This window comes from Canis lupus, chromosome 13, assembly GCF_003254725.2.
Source record: "Canis lupus dingo isolate Sandy chromosome 13, ASM325472v2, whole genome shotgun sequence".
In the NCBI taxonomy this organism is placed as follows: domain Eukaryota; kingdom Metazoa; phylum Chordata; class Mammalia; order Carnivora; family Canidae; genus Canis; species Canis lupus.
Window position 1 is genome coordinate 39135664 of NC_064255.1, and position 19069 is coordinate 39154732.

A 19069-nucleotide genomic window follows, 5' to 3' on the forward strand; every position below is an offset into this window, starting at 1 on the left:
TTTGTCCACCATCAGAGTGAGAAATGAACAGCCTCTGAGGGCGGAGGTAAGAACCTTCTTTTAAAATTTCCCTTGGCTCAGGAGCTCAGGAGACAGTCCTTTGTGGAAGCGGCTTTTTAAAAAACGTGCTTTAAAATATGTCTTTTCAGTGCCCTCATTTCTCTCTCTTTTTTTTTTTCCAATTTAACCTTTTTCTTGGCTTTATCAGATACCTTAAAATGTAAAGTGTCTGTACTACAGAAGGTACAGCTTCGTAGCTCTGAATAATCAGACTGTAAAAGATCGAAAAAAAAAAAAAGATTCCAAAACTTCGGTTTTTCAAGTTATGGAATATTATCCAAGTCTGGTTTTGATTAGGGCCCTGCCAGTTTTCTAGGAATTGTGGTTTTTGTCAAATGCATGCGGAAGGCACTGATTGGGGCTCTGGTTGGAGTTCTGGTTTGCTTTCAGAAAACTGCAGAAATGCTCCCTGATGGCACTTGTGCAAACGCATGAGTGCGGCAGGGCGGGGTTGGGAGCGTGCGCCCCACGCCGGGCCCCCCTGGAGCCCGCCGCCCGCCCGCCGCCGACGTAAGGGCATAAGCAATTTAACCGTTTGTGACCGACCGTAATTCAGGTTTAGCTTCTCTTCTCCTTCCTCCTCTGACACTGCCTCCTGCACACATCGTGGGCCGCACCTAAGCCGCCTTGTGTTTGGACTGAGCAGATTTTTTTTTTTTTTTTTTTTTTGTGGGCAGCACGGGGGCCTATTTTCACTTCTTCTCGGTGTTTTAATACACGTTTTGCATTCCTTAGAAATGTTGGGACTCCGCTCTCGGTCTCAGCAGCTAACGACGCTTCTCTTCCAGTGTGATGGGCAGCGACGGCCTGGCCGCAGACACGTCGTGGGTGATGTCTGCTGCCGGCCCGGTTCTGGAGCTGACCGTCTGTCTCGCCCCCTCCTCTAATTTTGTATTTGGTCTTGTAGATACGGGCCGAGGACTCCTGTGTCTGATGACGCAGAGTAAGTTGCCTTGCGTTTGTAGGAACCTGGTAATAATAACTGGCCCAAGCTGCATGCCCGCGGGACTCCCCACTAATGGAAATGCCGTGGAGGCAGCAGCGAAGCGAGCAGCTGGCCTGCCTCACGCGGCCCCGGCAGCGCTCGGAGCAGAGCGCAGGACGTAGGCTCCTGCGGGGACGCGGGCGCGAGGGTGCCCCAAGCATGACTCTGAGGCACAGCTGCTGCTTAAACCCTAACATTTGCTTTCCATGGGCGTGGCATGGCGGGGCTGCTTGTAGGGCCCGGCTGTTGGTGCCCCTTGTGAACCACAGAATCGTTCTGCATTTTGCACTTAATTCTTGATATGTGAGGACTTGGCCTTAACAATGAAGCAAGTCATTCTCATGGCCTTGGGTTTGTTTTTTTTTTTTTTTTTTTTTTGAGCTAAGAAAATAAATCCTAAACTACTAATGATGGCTTCAGAAGCCCAAGTTCCTCCCAGGTTGGAGTAACGTAAACTGTGGGATGCTCAAGACCAGACCCTTGGGGTTGCGTTCGAATTCTGTGGCATAGCAAGGGGTCAGGATGTCCAACACGATGTGGGCTTTCCGCTCCCGGCTCCTTAGCTTCTGCTGCTCTCGGAGGGTCATTCCCTGCCTCTGCCTCACATCTCAGTGTGAGAAGCCAGCCCTCCCCACCCGTGACCGCAGTGACTCCGTCTCAGAAACGGGTTGCCCATCTGCAGAGCATCCCGAAACAGAAATCCTCTAAGGCAAAAGTCCCCTTTGCAGATTCCTAGTTTTCGCAGATCTGGGTAAATTTTTGTATTTTAAGAAACTTAATTCATATCTAATTCCCAGGGAGTGGCGCACCGGCCACCCCATGGGAAGCACTGTGTGTGCTGGTGCGGCCCGGGCCGTCCGACCGGCAGCACTGGCCTGAGATGCAGACGGCACCAAGGGGTCAAGGTGTGAAGACTCAGAAATGCCTGCCGCCCACGGCAATGCGATTAGGCCCCCAGCTCGCTGTCCCGGGACCGCGTCCCCATTGGCGTTCAGGTGTCCGCTTGCTTCGTGCTCCTCGTGCTAAGGCGTCCGCCTCAGGTGCCAGGGCGTGTTCCCATGTGTGGCCAGTGACTGCCTGGTGGCCTGGCTTGCAGGACGGTCACGTCACAGCCCTGAGGTCTCCCCGAGCTGGACGGGCTGTGTGATGCCGAGGCGTCTGCGGGGTTGAGCCCTGCTTCTCGCTTGCAGGGTCTGTGGTGGCAACAGAGCCCCCCTGGGAGGGACACGGGCAGAACAGGCCGGCCACCAACACACTGGTGGGCTGGACTTGCTGTCCGCCAGTGCAGAGCCCGATGGAGGTGCAAATCCCGGGAGCTGGGGGTAGGAGGCCGCGGCCGAGTCTTGCTGCGCCTAAACGCGAGACCTCACCCACAGGAAACGTCTGTGGGTTTTGTTTTTCCTTAAGGCGGTGCCGGGGGGTCTCCCCGCTCTGCTCCAAATTCACAAAAAGCAGCCTCGCAGCCAAGAGGAAACGGAGCTTCCGTCCAGGGGTCTTACCTGGAGTGTCCAGGGGCCCGCGGGTGCCTCTCGGGAGCGGACACGTCTCCCCGAAACCGCGAGGGGTGCAGAGTGCAAGGTCGTGTCGGGAGATTGTTTCTCAAGTAGAAGCGTTAGTGGCCCAGTTCATTCCCCACTCTCTCCAGCTTCGGAGACCTTTCGGGGGCCACGACTGGCCGGGCTCTCTACTCAGGAGCGGCATGTTCTCAGGACAGCCCCAGTCGAACAAAGATGTGCCCTTTAAGGAAAACGCAGGTCGGGGTGGGGGTGGGGGTGGGGGGCAGAGGTTTCCACCTCCTGGGCGTGCCCGTGCATCTAGTTTCGCCCCCTTGTCCTGCCCTTCAGGTGCACACCCCTCGAGCCTGTGCGCCCCCCCCCCCCGCCCCGGGGACCCTGTCCCAGCAGCACGTGGCACAGGCTCAGAGCAGATGCTCCATGCAAGTCACATCAACATCCTGCAACCTGGGCTCCTCCACGGCCGCCACCTGCCCCCAGACACGTGCCCCTTCGCGCTGGAGGCTGAGTCCCACCTCTGATTTTCCCTGATGGTGACTCGGCCCATGTTCTAGCTAGTATTATCAATTCTCCACTTGCTTAGTTCCTTTTTTTTTTTTTTTTTTGGCCAGTTTGCTGGTATTTCTTAACCCAGAACAAAACAGAAAAACCCCTATCAGGGAAAATAGTCCTTCCTGGTATCTGGGAGGGCAAACGAGATTTTCTCTTTTTATTCCGCCCACACTTGGGCTGCGGTTACAACTTCACGGTGGGGCGGAGACAGGAACCCAGGGCAGAAGAGTGCACTTCCCAGGGCCTTGCTCCTGTCCTCTTCCGAGTGACCAAACCAAATCCCAAATCTTGGACAAGACCATTTTTTCCCTGGGGTTCCAGAGGGAGACCCAGCTCCAGGAATGTGATGAATGTCAGTCTCCCTCCAGAAAGCCTACTTAAGTGAGTTTTCATGCACGATGTTGAAAAAAAAAAAACCAAAAACCAACAAGGTTAGACTTTTCTACCTACCTCCGCAAACTCCCCAAACCTTCTTAAACGACATTAATAAATAGTAAAAAATAAATGAAAAGCCGCAGCCCCTTGCCCCTTGGAGGGCTGCGCTTTATCCTTCTGGAAGGCTTGGCGGCCGTGGGCAGCACTACCTACGGAGCGTGCAGAGGCGGCTTCACGTGCTGGCTTGTCCCATCTGTGCCATAGAAGCCGCAGGTAAAAGTCCTTCCATGCAGTCTATGCAGTCAAGGTATCAGAATGCTCTTGGGGAAGACCGGTTACAAGCACAGTCTCCTGTGCTGGCTCTCTTAGGTCAGACTTAAATAATCCAATGTGTAGACAGAAGGGGGAGGCCCCCCAACGGATTGAACCTGGACGCACCGCCATGAAGGTGGGCGGCCACTGCCCTGAGCGTGGGTCTTCCCCTCCTAGAGAGCTGGGCGCTAAGGACCCACCGGCATCCAGCACTGCTGCTGCTGCTGCTGCTGCTCATCATCTGGCCGTGGGAACGACTATTTTGCACGTCACCCTGATGTCTAGAATTAATCGTTGTCTAAGCGCATGGCTTTTCTTTTTTTTTTTTTTTTTTTTGCATTAAGCTGGCTTCGAAAATGGACTCCATCTTGCATTCTTGGAGTTTAACAGCGGACCTGCATTTTTTTGATTTTGGACCATGTGACCCACTTGGTCCCAGAACTCATTTCTTTGAGAGAAGAAGAAAAAAAAAAAAAAAAAAAAAAGAGGGAGGGAAGGAAGGAGGGGGAGGATTTTGCTTTGGTTTGTATTTCTGTTTTCATCTTGCTGCTTCAGCTTTTGCCGTAACAAAGGCCGCGTGAGCACCATGGAATAGTCCCTGTGGTCTTGCCCAACGTGTAATGCGCTCCTACAGAATATTATCAGTAATACGTGTAGCCTAAGGGTCTAAAAAATTGCTCGCCCTCCCAAAGAGTAAATTTAGAAGCCAAAGAAAGGTAAAATGCTCTTGAGACTATTAGGATACGCTGGTTTCTATGTTTTACTCCTGCGTCTTTACAATAAAACACCTTATATCGTTGATTGCAAGGCGCTATCAACTGCACTACCAGTGTAGACATTCTTACAGGAACCAGAAATAACCACATCAGATCTATGAGTCAGTCAAGCCTAGGGCTGGATGCAGCCGCAGCTCAGAAGACGCAGCTGGGCGCATGAGCCTGGAGGCCGGGTGATGCCTGGAGGGTGCAGAGGTCGCCTGAGTTAGTGTGCAGAGCATGTAAGGCAGCTCTTGACGCACGAGCGCCCACCTGGGTGCAAGTTCTGTTTTGCAGAATGCCAGCCTCCTTGCCCACAGCCTCCCACCTGCACCTTCTGTCTTCACTCCGCTTTCTGACACATTTGCCAATGAGAAAAGCCCGGAGCTCCCCAGTACCTTCCCTGCTCTTCCAAACACATCCCGGCACCTGCACCCTCAGTTCCATGGGCCGCGTCACTGGCTGCGGCCGCCCTGCAGGCCGAGTGGCTGCGGGAGGGGGTGGGGGTCCCCCTGGGGCGGAGCGTGCCGAGCAGCAGGACCCGGCCCATGGCTGCCCCCCGTGCCCCCCAGGAGCTCCAGCCTGCTGGACATGCGGTGTGAGGAGGAGGCCGCGGTGCAGCCACACAGCAGGGCCCGCCAGGAGCAGCTGCAGCTCATAAATAGCCAGCTGCGCGAGGAGGACGACAAGTGGCAGGACGTGAGTACCGCGGGCTGCAGGCCGGGCTGCGCCTGCACGGGGGGTGGGGGTCCTGCGGGCTGAGTGGCCCTGTCGTAGCCAGAGTGCCGGGACCCAGGGCCAGGGCAGGGAGGGCCAGGACGGTGACCGAACCAGGCGTGGCCCTTCGCGGTCCTCACAGAGCCCCCGAGCAGCCCGTGGGGACCCTACCGTCCAAGAGCTAAAGCCTGTAACACCAATGGTAGGGCTGGCACCCCGTGGGCACCCCACCTTGTGACCCCGGGCAGGCTGGCAGGAGTCCACGTCACTGCCACCCTCACCTTAGACATCGGGGAATCGAGGCACAGATAGGCTGTTAAACGTGCCGAGATCCCAAAGCAGGGAGGGCCCACTCGGCTGCACCCCCACCCACCCGACCCCACAGGAACAATGACCTCTGCCTTCTGCGGGGTCTGTGCCCGATCCCAACCACTCCGTTGTCAGCGAGCGCAGCCGCAACGGCGGGCCATAGATGGGAAGAAATGAGGTTTCCCAGGGGCCCCGGGAGGCAGCACCCTAAACCCCGGCAGCTGGCTATGAGTGAGCTATGATGCTAGCTCATATTACCATGGTTACACAGACGCGCTGCCGTGGCCCGGGGAATGGGCTCCATCCAGATGTCTCCTGCCTTCGAGACGTCCCTGTTCCCACCAGACTTCCGCTGGGTTGAGTGGGGGCGGCTCGCCAAGCGCTGGGCCCACGAAGGGGGACCCAGGCTCGCCTGCGCATCTGTAGCAGCATCTCATGTCTCCCCGACCCCCCCCCACGCCCCCAGGACCTGGCTCGTTGGAAGAGCCGTAGAAGAAGTGCTTCCCAGGACTTAATCAAGAAAGAGGAAGAGAGGAAGAAAATGGAGAAGTTACTGGCTGGAGAGGATGGGACGAGTGAACGAAGGAAAAGCATCAAAACCTACAGAGAAATCGTTCAAGAAAAGTGAGTCATTTCTGTTGTTTTAAACGTGCAGTAGTATCGAGATGTGCTTCGTTCTAAGACGGTGGTTATCGCGAAGGCTTGGACACCCACGTGGCCCGGGGTGTCCCCCCTTTCAGCTCAGCCTTGGCTCCTACCAAGGTCTTTGTGATTTTATGACTGTTGACTGTGTCGTTGCTTCCCCTGCCGTGTCCATCCTGTAGGGAGCGGAGAGAGAGGGAGCTGCATGAGGCCTATAAGAACGCGCGGTCCCAGGAGGAGGCAGAGGGGATCCTTCAGCAGTACATCGAGAGGTTCACCATCAGCGAGGCTGTCCTCGAACGCTTGGAGATGCCAAAAATTCTGGAAAGAAGCCATTCAACGGAGCCAAACTTAACCCCCTTCCTGAACGACCCTAACCCCATGAAGTACCTGCGGCGACAGTCACTGCCTCCACCCAAATTCACTGCCACCGTGGAGACCACCATCGCCCGGACCAGTGTTCTGGATACCGGCGTGTCAGCAGGCGGCGGGTCTCCAAGCAAGACTGTCCCTCCCAAAGCAGTGCCTATGCTGACACCCAAGCCTTACTCCCAGCCCAAAAACTCTCAAGACGTTCTGAAGACCTTTAAGGTAGGACGCACTCCCTAAGAATCCCAGGTAATCGATCCACAAAAAGAAGCATCTTGCCCCCAAGAAGATGCAATTATTTTTTATCAAGCAAAAGCAGAATGGTTTAGCGTTCCCCATTGTGAAGGTTGGGTCTCGGGGGATTTGGTTAAAGTCTCCAAATAGGAGCAGGGTTTAGTTCCAGTCCCATATAACTGGTCTCTCTACCCTTGATTTAGTAAAACCCTGGGGCTCTCCGGCCATGTGGAGGTCTAGCAAACTCCCCCAAAACAAAATCGTAATTGCCTTTGGTTTAGATAGAGGCATATGCAGCCACCCCTTCTTTTTTAAAGGATTTGGCATCATGTCCGAAAAGATGCTAGAGTCGCACAGAAGGAACGACACAAGGAGCCCATAGGAATGCGGGATGTCCTTGATTCTAAGATGAGACGGGTTTCGAAAAATATATTTTTTTTTAAGGGGAAAAAAACTAGGTTGTTTCCTGCCGATGAGTAGGTAATGTCCCGGAACCAAAGAACCTCCTGTGTCAACCAAGCATCTTCTCACTTCCTCAGATTCCAGTGTTTTCCCTCACATCACGAGGAAGCAGGCCGTTCTTTGGCTTACACTCTTTTGACTACAAAGAAAAACTAGTTTTCGTTGTCCCTGCACAGCACGTGGGTTCTTAATGGGTCACAGAGGCGGGATTCATGAGCAGGAGACACGGGCACGTGGCTGTAAGGAAAGTCTGCTTGGCTACTGCTCGTTGATGATGTGACATCACGGATCTTCCCGTTGAATTTCAGAGGGAACCAAACCTGGCTTAACTGACTCGGGATGGATCTTAACCATCCTTGCCTTAGGCTTTGATGGAACAGAAGGAGGGTGTCCTGGATGTACCGTCTGGGCCGAGTCAAGATGTGGGTCCCTTGCAGGGCTGGGGCTGTGTCTTCCCAGCTCTGTCCCGGGAGCCTGGCCTAGGTGCCCGGCACGTAGTGGGCGCTCAGGAAGTTCTTAGTGAATAAATACATGGATTTTCCCCCTGAGAAGCTGAGCTGCTCATCATGCACGCTCACACAGGGACGAGCGTGGCCCCGTCGCGCTCACGTCCCACCTATGCTGCGGCAGCTCTCCGTCTCGGGCTCATGACCCAGCGTGGTCCGTGATGGTTTACAAAGGAACATGTGATGCGGAGGTGGCCCAGCGCGGGGACGGGAATACCTTTACTTGACTTGGTACCCCAGCATCTGCTGGGATAAGCCAGCTGTCCACTTCCCGTCCTCTATGTGAGTAGTACAAGGTGGTCATGTAAACTGAAGAACCAGGATAGATGACTTGAAGGCAGGACTTTGACCCTGAGGAAACCTTGCCTCCCACTGTTGTGGCAAGTCTGCTTAAGAGGGCCTCAGGAGGAACACGCGTGGGGTGGGGGGAGCAGAGCTTCAGCTGAGATCTTTTTAGAGCTGGGGTTTGCTCTTGACCACCCACGAGCCGTGGACGCGTCACTGGCGTTGGGGGCTATTGCCCCATACGCAGCCCGCCATTGACCAGCCATGGCCACGTGCAAAGGGTAAGGCCAGCTCAGAAGCTAAGGGGGATGTGCGTGTTCCTGTGGGGAGGGCAGGGGGCGGCGGGGACAGACAGTATGGGCTCAGGTTCCCAGGACGATACAATTAAGGGTAAAGGATGATCAAGTGAGGAGTTAAAGGCAGCGTTTATCACAGTGACAGTTGCTACCTGTCGCCAGGTTGTGAAATCCTCTTAGTAGCTTGGTATCAGCATTTTTTAAAAATAAAGCAAAATACAAAAATAAATAAATAAATAAATAAATAAATAAATAAATAAAATAAAAAACAACCTCTAGTGCACCACACAGAATACAAGTAAATAGCGTTTCTGCAAAAGTCCTTTTTCAGCTGTATTTATGGGGGGGAGCTCAGCTGTGATTTAAGTTTCTTTCTTACACATCACAGGCAACAGATTACGTGAGCCACTGGCTCACGGTGAATGAGTGACACCTAACACCTGGCCTTCCCTGGATTCCTTGTGGAGGATCTTAGGGCGCCTCGTAATTATAATAGCTAATGTTTACACGCACAGAATGTGCCTGACACCGTTGTAAACTCTGTACGTGAGTCAGTCCGTGAGATCCCCTCCACGGTGCTCTCCGGGAGATGCAGGTGTTAGGGAATTGCTGGGTGGGGAGCCCGAGCATGCAGAGGGAGACACCTGAAGATCATGTGGTTTGGGACCCGAGGGGGGCCGACTGCAGAGCTCCTCGCGTGACCGCTGCGTACTCGCCTCGGACCCCAAGAGGGGCGTTCTGGGTGCCTTTCAATAAGCCAGACCTAGCTGACCCCCCTCTCGACTCCTCCTTTCTTGCCTTTCCCACCTTCCCTAGACATGGGTGCAAAACAAAGATATTTTAATGTGTATGGCCTTCCGTTCTTGAAAAAATCGGGATTGTAAAATTACCTGGAAATAGGGCTTTGATATAGCGTAGCATCGGGCCAGGGGCCCTCCGTGTTAGCTTGTGAAAATGTACCCGTTGCCCCCTTACCGCAGGGTAACCCGTAAAAGATTCCTGATCTGATGCGGGTTCCACCTCATTCATAGAAAAAAAAATCTCAAAGTCGTGGAATAGCATTCAGAATTTAAATGGAGAAGTAGTGCAATCCAAGTAGGTGATGTGCATCTGTACTTAAGATTCCTTGATTTTTTTCTACACTTAATTTTTTTTGTATTTTTTATATTTATATATTTTTATATATTTATATATTTTTATAAATATATTTTTATATATTATATTTTATTTTATTTGAAATCAATTATCATGGTGTGCTAATTAACGTAGTGTATTATTCATTTCAGAGTCTATGTTTTAAAATAAGAGCCCACCCCAAGTAAGGTGAGCATGAAATTTAATCCAAAGTGAAGTGGCCTGAGATTTATGACCTTTTATTTTTTTTTCCTTCAAAGCCTAAATATTTATTTTTTTAATTTATTTTTTAATTTTTTTATTGGAGTTCAATTTGCCAACATATAGCATAACACCCAGTGCTTATCCCATCAAGTGCCCCCCTCAGTGCCCGTCACCCAGTCATATGGTCTCATTCATTTGGGGATTTATGACCCTTTAAAGCGGCCATCAGAAAGGTCATTTATGGGAGCCCTGATTTCCAGAACGGATGGGGGCATATGAAATACCTCATATCTTTGCTGGACTATGATTAATAAATGATAATGTCTTCCAATGACCCTAAATGTGTTATCTCATTGGGAAATAGCATGGTTTTTGTGCATTGTGTGTCTTACAGGTAGATGGGAAAGTCAGCATGAATGGAGAAGCAGTTCACGGTGACAAGGAGAAGGAGAGAGAATGTCCCACAGTGGCACCTGCTCCCTCATTAACCAAACCCCAGATGTTTGAAGCTGTGGCCAGAGTGCACGGGTCCCCAGTGGAGCTCAAACAGGACAACAATAGCATTGAGATCAACATAAAGAAGCCCAGTTCCGTTCCCCAAGAACTGAGAGTAAGAACGAACTTTTCTTTTCCTTTTTTTGGGGTGATTCCGTGGTGAAAGAGTCTACTTTTAAAAATAAGTCAGTCTTGAATAGCCACCGTTTCTTCCCTCCGCGTGGGTATGTCATCTTGCTGAGGCTGCCGTAGCAAAGTGCCATAACTTGAGTGGGTTAGGAATCAGAAACGACCTGTGTCATAGTCGTGCTGGCCGGGAGCCCAAAGTGAGTGTCTTGCGGGATGGCCCCTTCCGTGGGCTGCGAGGGAGACTCTGCTCGGTGCTGCCCTGCTGGTTTCGGGGGTTTGCTAGCCCATCTCTGGCTGTCGTTGGCTTGTAGAAGTGCCGCCCTGCTCTCTGCCTTCATCTTCACCCGCAATCCTACCCGTTCCCTGCCCATGCCCAAGCCTCCCCTTTCTGTAAGGACACGCGTTATCCTGGATGAGGGACCCACTCTGCTCCAGTCCTAGAGGTCGGGGTTAGGACCACACCTAACGTGACTCGTTATATCTGCAATGAGGTTACCTCCCAGGAAGGCCTCGCCTTCCCAGGAGTGCGAGGAGGTAGGACTTCAACACGTGAATTTGGGGTGCTGTGGGGAGACACAATTCAACCCGAACCGTGGGGTGTTACAGAAGTTGTATTATAGCTTATGAATAACAGAGACCTTTCCTTGTCTTCACATTCTTGGTTATCTAGTGTTACAGAAAAATAAATCCATCTCTAAAGGACCTTTTCCCTCCCTCTTTGTTCCCCATCAGACTTGTGAATACGTGTGAAAATGACTGGTGCCCTAAGGACCTGGCTTTCCATCCTTGACAAATGTATGAAAGGGTATCTACCTTATTAGCTAAATAAATAAATAAATGATAAATCCAGAAAGATAAAAAAAAAAAAACAAGATTAAAAGCAATAAAATTTTTTATTAGTTTAGCCCCTTAAATTCAGAGCAACTGGACCCAACTATTGAGTGGCCAAGCTGAAAAACGTAGGGTGGTTCAAGAACAGCAGAAGAGAAAACTCAAAATCCTATTATATTTGCTGGTTCAGAATGTAAAATACAGTCAGGAAGAGCACGCTTTCCAGGGGCTCTCAGGACGGGTCCTGCTGGTTTTGTGGCTCAGACCCAAACTTTCTCGACCACGGACACAGCCCACCCAGGTCTTAGGACGCAGGCTGGACTCTGCACAGTCTTGTTCATTCTCACCAGACGCTGATTTCTGCAGTCTTCGTCGCTGGAGTTTGGGTCGGGATCGCAGAAGATGGGGGAGACCTTCACAGTTTTATGCCCCAGAGCCTGGAAAGGTCCGACCCAGAGGGAAACTTGTCTTCTGAGGCTGAGTCAGAAGACCCAGCGAGCTAAACTCCCCAGTGGGCTGGACCTTATTTTTCTGATCTCCGGAGATATCCTCCTATCTCTTACCCTCATTTAAGCGCAGTGTAATTGGCGTACCATATCCTCTTCATTTCAAGGGAACGTCAGAGCGATCGGATAGCCTTCCACATTGCGAGCGGTCCCCGCAGTGAGTCCGGGTACCACCATCGCCGTACAAAGTCGTCACAATATTACGGACTGTAGTCCCTATCTGTACGCTGTCTCCCCGTGACCTGCTGTATAACCAGGAGCTTATTTATCTATTTTTAATTCTTTGAGGAACCTCCACACCGTTTCCCACAGTGGCTGCACCGTTTGCATTTCCCCCAAGAGTGTACAAGGTTCCCTTTTCTCTGCCTCCTTGCCAACTCTTATTCTTTGTCTTCTTGGTGTAGCCAACGGGACAGGAGTGAGATGGTATCTCGTTGTGGTTTTTTTGTTTTTTGGGTTTTTTTTTTTTTTTTTTGGTCGTGGTTTTGATTTGCATCTTCTTGAGGACGAGCGACGTGGAGCATCTTCCCGTGTGCCTCTTGGCCATCTGGGTGTTGTCTTTGGAAAAACAACTCAAGTCCTCTGCCTTTTTTTTTAATCACTTTGTTTTTTGATATCAAGAGGTGTAACTTCTTTACATATTTCGGGTGTTAATCCCGTTATCGGACGAGTGACTTACAAACATCTTCCATTCCATAGGTTGCCATTTCATTTTGTTGATGGTTTCCGGGGCCATGCAGGAGCTTTTTAGTTTGATATAATCCAGTTTTTCCAGGGTTAGCTTCTGTTAGCCCAGCCTGAGGAGACTGGTCCAAACGAATACTACTGAGACAAACGTCAAAGAACCTATGATTTCCTCTAAGTATTTTATGGTTTTAGGTATCACAGTTAATATGTTGATCCATTTTGGATTTATTTGTAGACGGTGTAAGATAATGGCCGGGTTTCATTCTGGGGTTTGTCTTTTGAAGAATAAAATGTGTTTTCTCAGAGGAGCTGGAGGACGTAGGTCTTCCCCATGGTGCCCAAGTCCTGTGGAGGAGTTTCAAACTGGAATAAACCTAAATAATTTCCTCACCATGGTAACATATTCACTGGCCTCCAGAAGCAAAGTTTTGAGATCCACGCATATGCTGAGTCTCTCATTGTGGAATTTAATCTCACTTTTCATTTGCATAAATGTTATCATCTCTGAAGAATTCTTAACAAATTATCCTAAGACGAAATGTTGAGTTTCACTGCTAGCGTGGGAACTTCACTGGTAGAGTCAACACACGCTCTTAATTTTAAATTAGAAGTACCTGTAATTAACTTGATATCACAGTGGTAGGATTGCTCTTCTGGGACACTCAGGAATTCTGTTCTTATTTGTCTTTTGCTACAGTTATTGATATGCATTTCTTCAGTTCCCTCCATAAGGACTTTCCATGACTCGGTTTGATGACTCTGTCAGGCCACAGGCCCTTTGCACATACTATCCAGCACAGCTCTTTCTCATTCTCCTTGGAAAAAGCAATGTTTTGGTCCCATGCTTGTCCCGTGACACCTGCCATGTAATAGAGGGACACAGGGCTGACTCGGGCACAGCCGACTGAGTATGAGAACAAACCCTGAGGGCTCTGCTATCGGGCACATGTCTGCTTTCTACCTCTTAACCAGTTCTGCCCTCTGACCATTTTGTTGTTTGAGTTTGGGGGAAACCCTGCCCTTGGATGAATAGATTTTATTCCCAACAGAAGTTAAAGAGACGAGATTACGGTATGAAGCCCAAACTTGCTCTAAGTCTTTAACCCTTTAGGGGAAAAAACAGCTTTTTCTGTGGCATTAAGCAGAAGACTCCTAAAAAAGAGCAAGGGGTTTGTTGGTTTGTAGAGAAGCATAGCCTCCCTTTAAAAAATATACTCATTCTTGATGATTAGTAATTCTTTTATTTTTACAGGGAGCAAAATTCTCCAAAAAGCAACGTCTTCTCTTTTTAGGGGCAGGCATTTTCCACTTTAAAAGTCGTTAAGCACCCTGAGGTCAAAGCAAAGAGGGACCAAAATATTTCACACTTGTTGCATTGTCCCCCGAAGTGTCTTGTTTGAGGAGGAGCAAAATCAGATGATCTGAAAGGAATCAGGTTACTTCAGAAATTCATACAGTATAACCAGGAGAGCTCTGATCCGAAGGTGTCCTGCTGGGCTTCCTTCCCCTGAGCCACTGATCCAGGTGGGGTCAAGGTGTGGGTCCAAACTCATGGAAAAGCCTGGGAGGCTCTTCCTGTATACGCCCCTTACTTGAAAAAACTGCGTAGTTTAGGGGCGCCCAGTGGGGCAGTCGGTCAAGCATCCGGCTCCTGGTTTTTGGCTCAGGTCCCGATCTCAGGGTCGTGGGATGGAGCCCCGTGTCTGGGTCTGCACTCGGTGCGGAGTCTGTGGGGGTTCTCTCTCCCGCTCCCTCTGCCCCTCCCATGTGTGCTCTCTCTCTAAAATAAAGACCTCTTTTAAAGAAGAAGAAAGGAGGAGGAGGAGGAGGAGGAGGAGGAGGAGGAGGAGAAGAAGAAGAAGAAGAAGAAGAAGAAGAAGAAGAAGAAGGAGGAGGAGGAGGAAAGAAGAAAAAGAAGAAGAGGAAGAGGAAGAGAAAGAGGAAGAGGAAGAAGGAAGAAGGAAGAAGAAAGGGGCACCTGGGTGGTTCAGCGGTTGAGCGTCTGCCTTCAGCCCAGGGCCTGATCCTGGAGACCCAGGATCGGGTCCCACATTGGGCTCCCTGCATGGAGCCTGCTTCTCCCTCTGCCTGTGTCTATGCCTCTCTGTGTATGTCCCATGAATAAAGAAAATCTTAAAAAAAAAAAAAAAGAAAAAGAAAGGAAGGAAGGAAGAAAGAAAGAAAAGAGAAAAGGAAGGGAGGGAGGGAGGGAAGGAGGAAGGAGGGAAGGAAGGAGTGTCTGGTTCGGAGTAATTTCTGGCTCAAGAAGCCCTGGTGGTTTCGAAGAGGAAGCATTCATTGCACTGCCTCTGGGCCTCAATGCCCTTGGTCAACTGATGCAGGGCCGTGGCAGTATTTCCTGGGGAGGTGGCTCCGCGTGTGCCTGCTAGACAACGAAATGTCAGCGCGTCATTATAACGTCTCCATACTCACAGTCCGTGACTCCAGAAGTTTTCCATTCCCAATGTGTTATCTCCAGCATCATTTTAAAGGACTCTCTTCTCTAGTAAACCTACTCCCCATTTTACTTCCTCCACCGCACGCCAAGAAAAGCACTTCTCACTGCGTGACAGCCGGTGTATCCCTGGGGAAGCGGTGGGCCTGACTGGTCAGGGCAGGGTATGGCGACCAGCTTGAAACAGGGGCCTCCTGGGGCCTGATACCAGCTTGGACTCGGTTCCATTTTCTAATTCATTGGCCCCACAGAGTGGGGAGTCAAAGGAATAGTGTTCTCTTTAAATGGTGTCTTTCTTCCAAAAATTGCATTCCCAACAGATGCACTCTACAGAGGAGTAGCCTCACCCACCACGAAAATGTCACAGTTGTCCAGGGCGAGCTGGAGCTGTCCCAAGGGCACAGCAGTCGTGGGCAGGAGCGCTCATTCAGACCGTGGGGCGCCGCCACAGAGAGGGGCGACCGCCGGGCTCAAGTGGGAAGGGATGGGGTGAGGTTGGAGGCTCAGCCTGTGGGGCCAGCGCCACCACTGTCGTGTGATTCACACTATGTCATCTCTTCGGTTGCTTTCTGCCTCACCTTTGTCCCTGAAAACCCTTGGGACCATTGCTCTCTCACTTTAGAAATGGATCTGAAATTAAACTAGTCCTGTTAGGGGCCCTGGGGGGCTCAGTGGTTCAGCATCTGCCTTTGCTTAGGGCGTGATCTCAGGTCCCGGGATCGAGTCCCGCATCGGGCTCCCTGCAGGGAGCCTGCTTCTTCCTCTGCCTGTGTCTCTGCCTCTCTCTCTGTGTCTCTCAGGAATAAATAAATAAAATCTTTTTTTCTAAAAAGTGCTGGATAACAGGGTCAGAAGACTAGAGGGATGTAAGATTGCAAAGAACAGGTAAGACCATCATAGGTTGGGGTTATGGGAAGGGTTTTGTGTGGGATAGAGATTTTGAAATTTGGCCTTAGATGTGGGATTCCCATTGGTATGGAGCATGTCGGGAATAGTGGGAGCAAAGGCATAGACGATGAGGAACGGTGATGAGGAATCCACGAGACGATCCCAAGAGGGAGTCACAGGGTGAAGAGGCGACGAGGGTGACTGGGACGCTACACGCTACAAGCAGGGGGATCCTGCCTCCCACGGCTTCATCTGATTATCCCTGAGATATTTCCCAGCAGAAGCCTAGCACTTTTTTTTTTAATTAGGCATTTAAAAATATTGGCTCCTATAAGAAAATCATGTCATAGCATAAATCCAGACTCCTGGAATCCCAGGTTACAAAATAAGTTGTAAGTGGGTACTAAAAATGTACCTAAAATTTTCCTAAAATACCGAGAGTACTCTGTGCAGTAGGTCAGAGATCTAACCCCACCTGAGCCTCAGTTTATATGAAAGACAAAGACAATGCGAGCACGTCATCTGATGGTTGGTGTGAGGATTCGTGTACAGAGAGCACTTGGCGGATGTCAAGGCAGCTCAAGGACAGAGGTGCCCTTACGGTATATGTAATAACGGTTGTACAACAGATGGGAGACAGTCACGGTATATTTTTCAGTAACGTTTCTTAGCTTAAACCAAGATCATCAAAATGACCATCGTGCTCAGGTGCGAATTTCAGACAAATGGGATGAATTTCTTGTCACCGTCCAGCTCGGCTTGTCAGTCCTTCCGGCTGGAATTCACTAGGAAACGTGCAGATGGGAGTAGCTCCTTCCAGAAGATGATTGCCCTTGCAGGTGCTCCTGTGGTGCTTCCCCCGTGCTCCTGACCTCCCATCACCCCCCTCTTGCCCAGTTCTGGCTTCCCTCTGCCATCTAGACCCTGCTGATCAGCTCCCACTCACCAGCAGGTCCCCGGGGTGGGGGTGGGGGTGGGGGGTGTTGCGCAAGCCCCCCTGCTGGCCAGCACCTTCCTATCCAATTTGTGGCAATTCTTGCCCATTGACCCAGGACCAAACCTCACTAGTCACTGTTTGGACTGTTTGACCTGCTTTTCTCAAGCCAAGTAATTAGGTAGGTGAATTTTTTTCAACCTTGATAATATCAGCCATAAGCCTTCGTCTTGAAAATTCAGTACTTTACTAACGTGGTCTAACCCAGGAAAAGAGACAATTAGATCTTTCTTAGAACATTTCACTTTGCAGTGAGAGCGGGAGGAAGGCATTTGAGTAGGTGCTGTTTTCCTTACGACTGAGACCAACTGCAAATTCCTTTCAGATGTCAAATGCCAACAGGCATTTCTTTAGAAACTTTTTCTCTGTCGAGAAGTAACTGTAAGAGTGTGTGATTAAAAGCCGTTAAAAATGTTGAGGTTCAGAAGCATTCACAGACTTCAAAAAAAGTATACATCCGAGACGATTTCTTAAAAAATCCAAACTAGCCCATCTTACCTGGACCGGAGCCTCACATCGTTGGTTCAAAAAAACTTAAGCAAAAAGAAAAAGTCTAAGGAATGGGGAGTCTGGTTCTCCATGTAGATCCTCTTTCATCCAGTGAAAATAGATACTCGGAGGTATAAAAGTGGACGGGGAAACACATGCATGGCATATGTGATACCTGGGTCATGGTGCCAAGACATAAATAGACTGATTTTCCAGGCTTCCATCCAGATAAGTTATTCGAGACTGAAGCCAGGAAATCACTCAGTCACAGAAGAGAAGCTCAGGGAAGAAAGCATTTTGGGTATCACCTCTTCCAACCCGTAGAGGTCAAACCATCAATCCAACTCCGTCCTGGAAACGGGACCACCCAAGCTCTGGGTCTCGGGACGTTCCTGCTCTCCGGCTTCGTATTTCCAGTTCCTCCTCCCGTGTGGCGGTCTAGGCCAACCCAGCGGGCAGATCCTGGTTAGACCTAGCAGCCAGACGCCAGGGGAGCCTGTGGCCACACCAGGTTCCTCTCCGACCAGGAAGCTGCCACCGCTCACCCGTGGGCCCGAGCCAGCCTGCATCTCGGTTCTCCGTCCGGGAGAGGCCGACTGGGGGCCGAGGCCCCATCACCTTTCTGTATTCTTATTCACTCGGGTCCAGGGCTCTGTTCTTATTTACTTGTTTTCATTCTTGAGGCAGTGTTACCGGGTGGAGAAGGGAAGGCCTCACTCCCGGTAGCTGGAACCAAAGGAACGTACAGATCAGAAAGTGCCATTTCCAGCAAGGCCAGTCTGTCCCAGGCCAGTTTCCCAGCCCATCGGGACTGCTTGGAACTGCCAATTTTGATCTCATTTCCTTTGAAGTAGTGATGTGAGGACAAAGATAACAAACTTTCAAGATGCAATAGCCAGACACAAGTTAATCAAACTGTTTTGGGGGATTTCCCTTGATTACATCCTCCGTTGACTCTTGAACAACATGCTTTGAACCGCGTGGGTCCACTTAGGTGTGGATTTGTTTCTATATATACTGTATGTATTTACTCTTCCTTATGGTTTTCTTAGTGACATTTTCTCACTTTATTTTAAGAATATGTATGGGGGGGCTCAGTAGGTTAAGCGTTTGCCTTTGTTGGCTCAGGTCATGATCCCGGGGTCCTGGGGTCGAGCCCCATGTGGCGGGGAGTCTGCTTCTCCCTTTCCGTCTCCCTCTGCCTCTCCTCTCTCTCTCTCTCTAATGAATAAATTTAAAAATCTTTTAAAAAAATACATATGGAATATATATAACAAACACTGTGTTAATCGACTATGTTATCGGTAAGGCTTCTGGCCATCGATAGGCTATTAGCATAGTTTTTGAGGAGTCAAAAGTTACACGTGAATTTTTGACTGTGCAGAGGGGTCAGCGCCACCAACCCCACCTTTGTTCAAGATTCATCCATAGTCTAAGCATATTGCAAAACACAGAACAGTATAAAGGAAATAAAACTGCATATGGCTCCGGCCATATGGAAATGGATCCTAAGATTTCTTTTTAAATGTGTGTCCTCCTCTTTCTCTCTGTGCATATAAAATATTTATTAAATGGGCTCATGTTATTCAAATTGTGTCATAGCTTGCTTTTTCTCTTCATTTACCCTGAATATTTTGCTAGCTAATAACCTGACTTGGGTGACTACTGTGTGTTTAAAGTAAGCTTGAGAGTGTGAATTCCATAAATAATGCACAGAATATTTGCTCACCTGACCCGGATTACATATCTGCTCAGTGCCAGGTGCTGTGCTGCGTGCTCCCCCGACCCCGCAGAACCTGGGCTGGGTGGAGGGCCCCAAGATGGGGTGGTGGCTAGGGGCAGTCAGGTCTCGAGCTGCCCTCGGAAGTGGAGTCTTGGCCAGAT

General features: G+C 50.1%; 1 protein-coding gene across 20 annotated transcripts in view; it reads left to right on the forward strand.

Annotated features, from left to right (window-relative positions):
• The window catches only part of LIMCH1 (LIM and calponin homology domains 1), a 296259-nt gene that overhangs the window by 237974 nt on the left and 39216 nt on the right, over window positions 1–19069 (forward strand). For 15 of the 20 annotated variants that reach the window (XM_035713987.2, XM_035713995.2, XM_035714024.2 and 12 more), the window contains 5 exons: window positions 968–1003; window positions 5126–5252; window positions 6046–6203; window positions 6404–6812; window positions 10106–10321. In XM_035713987.2, the coding sequence (XP_035569880.2) occupies window positions 968–1003; window positions 5126–5252; window positions 6046–6203; window positions 6404–6812; window positions 10106–10321 (946 nt within the window). The remainder of the gene's footprint in view (window positions 1–967; window positions 1004–5125; window positions 5253–6045; window positions 6204–6403; window positions 6813–10105; window positions 10322–19069) is intronic. The other 5 variants (XM_049092858.1, XM_049092860.1, XM_035714044.2 and 2 more) reach the window with 1 other exon arrangement.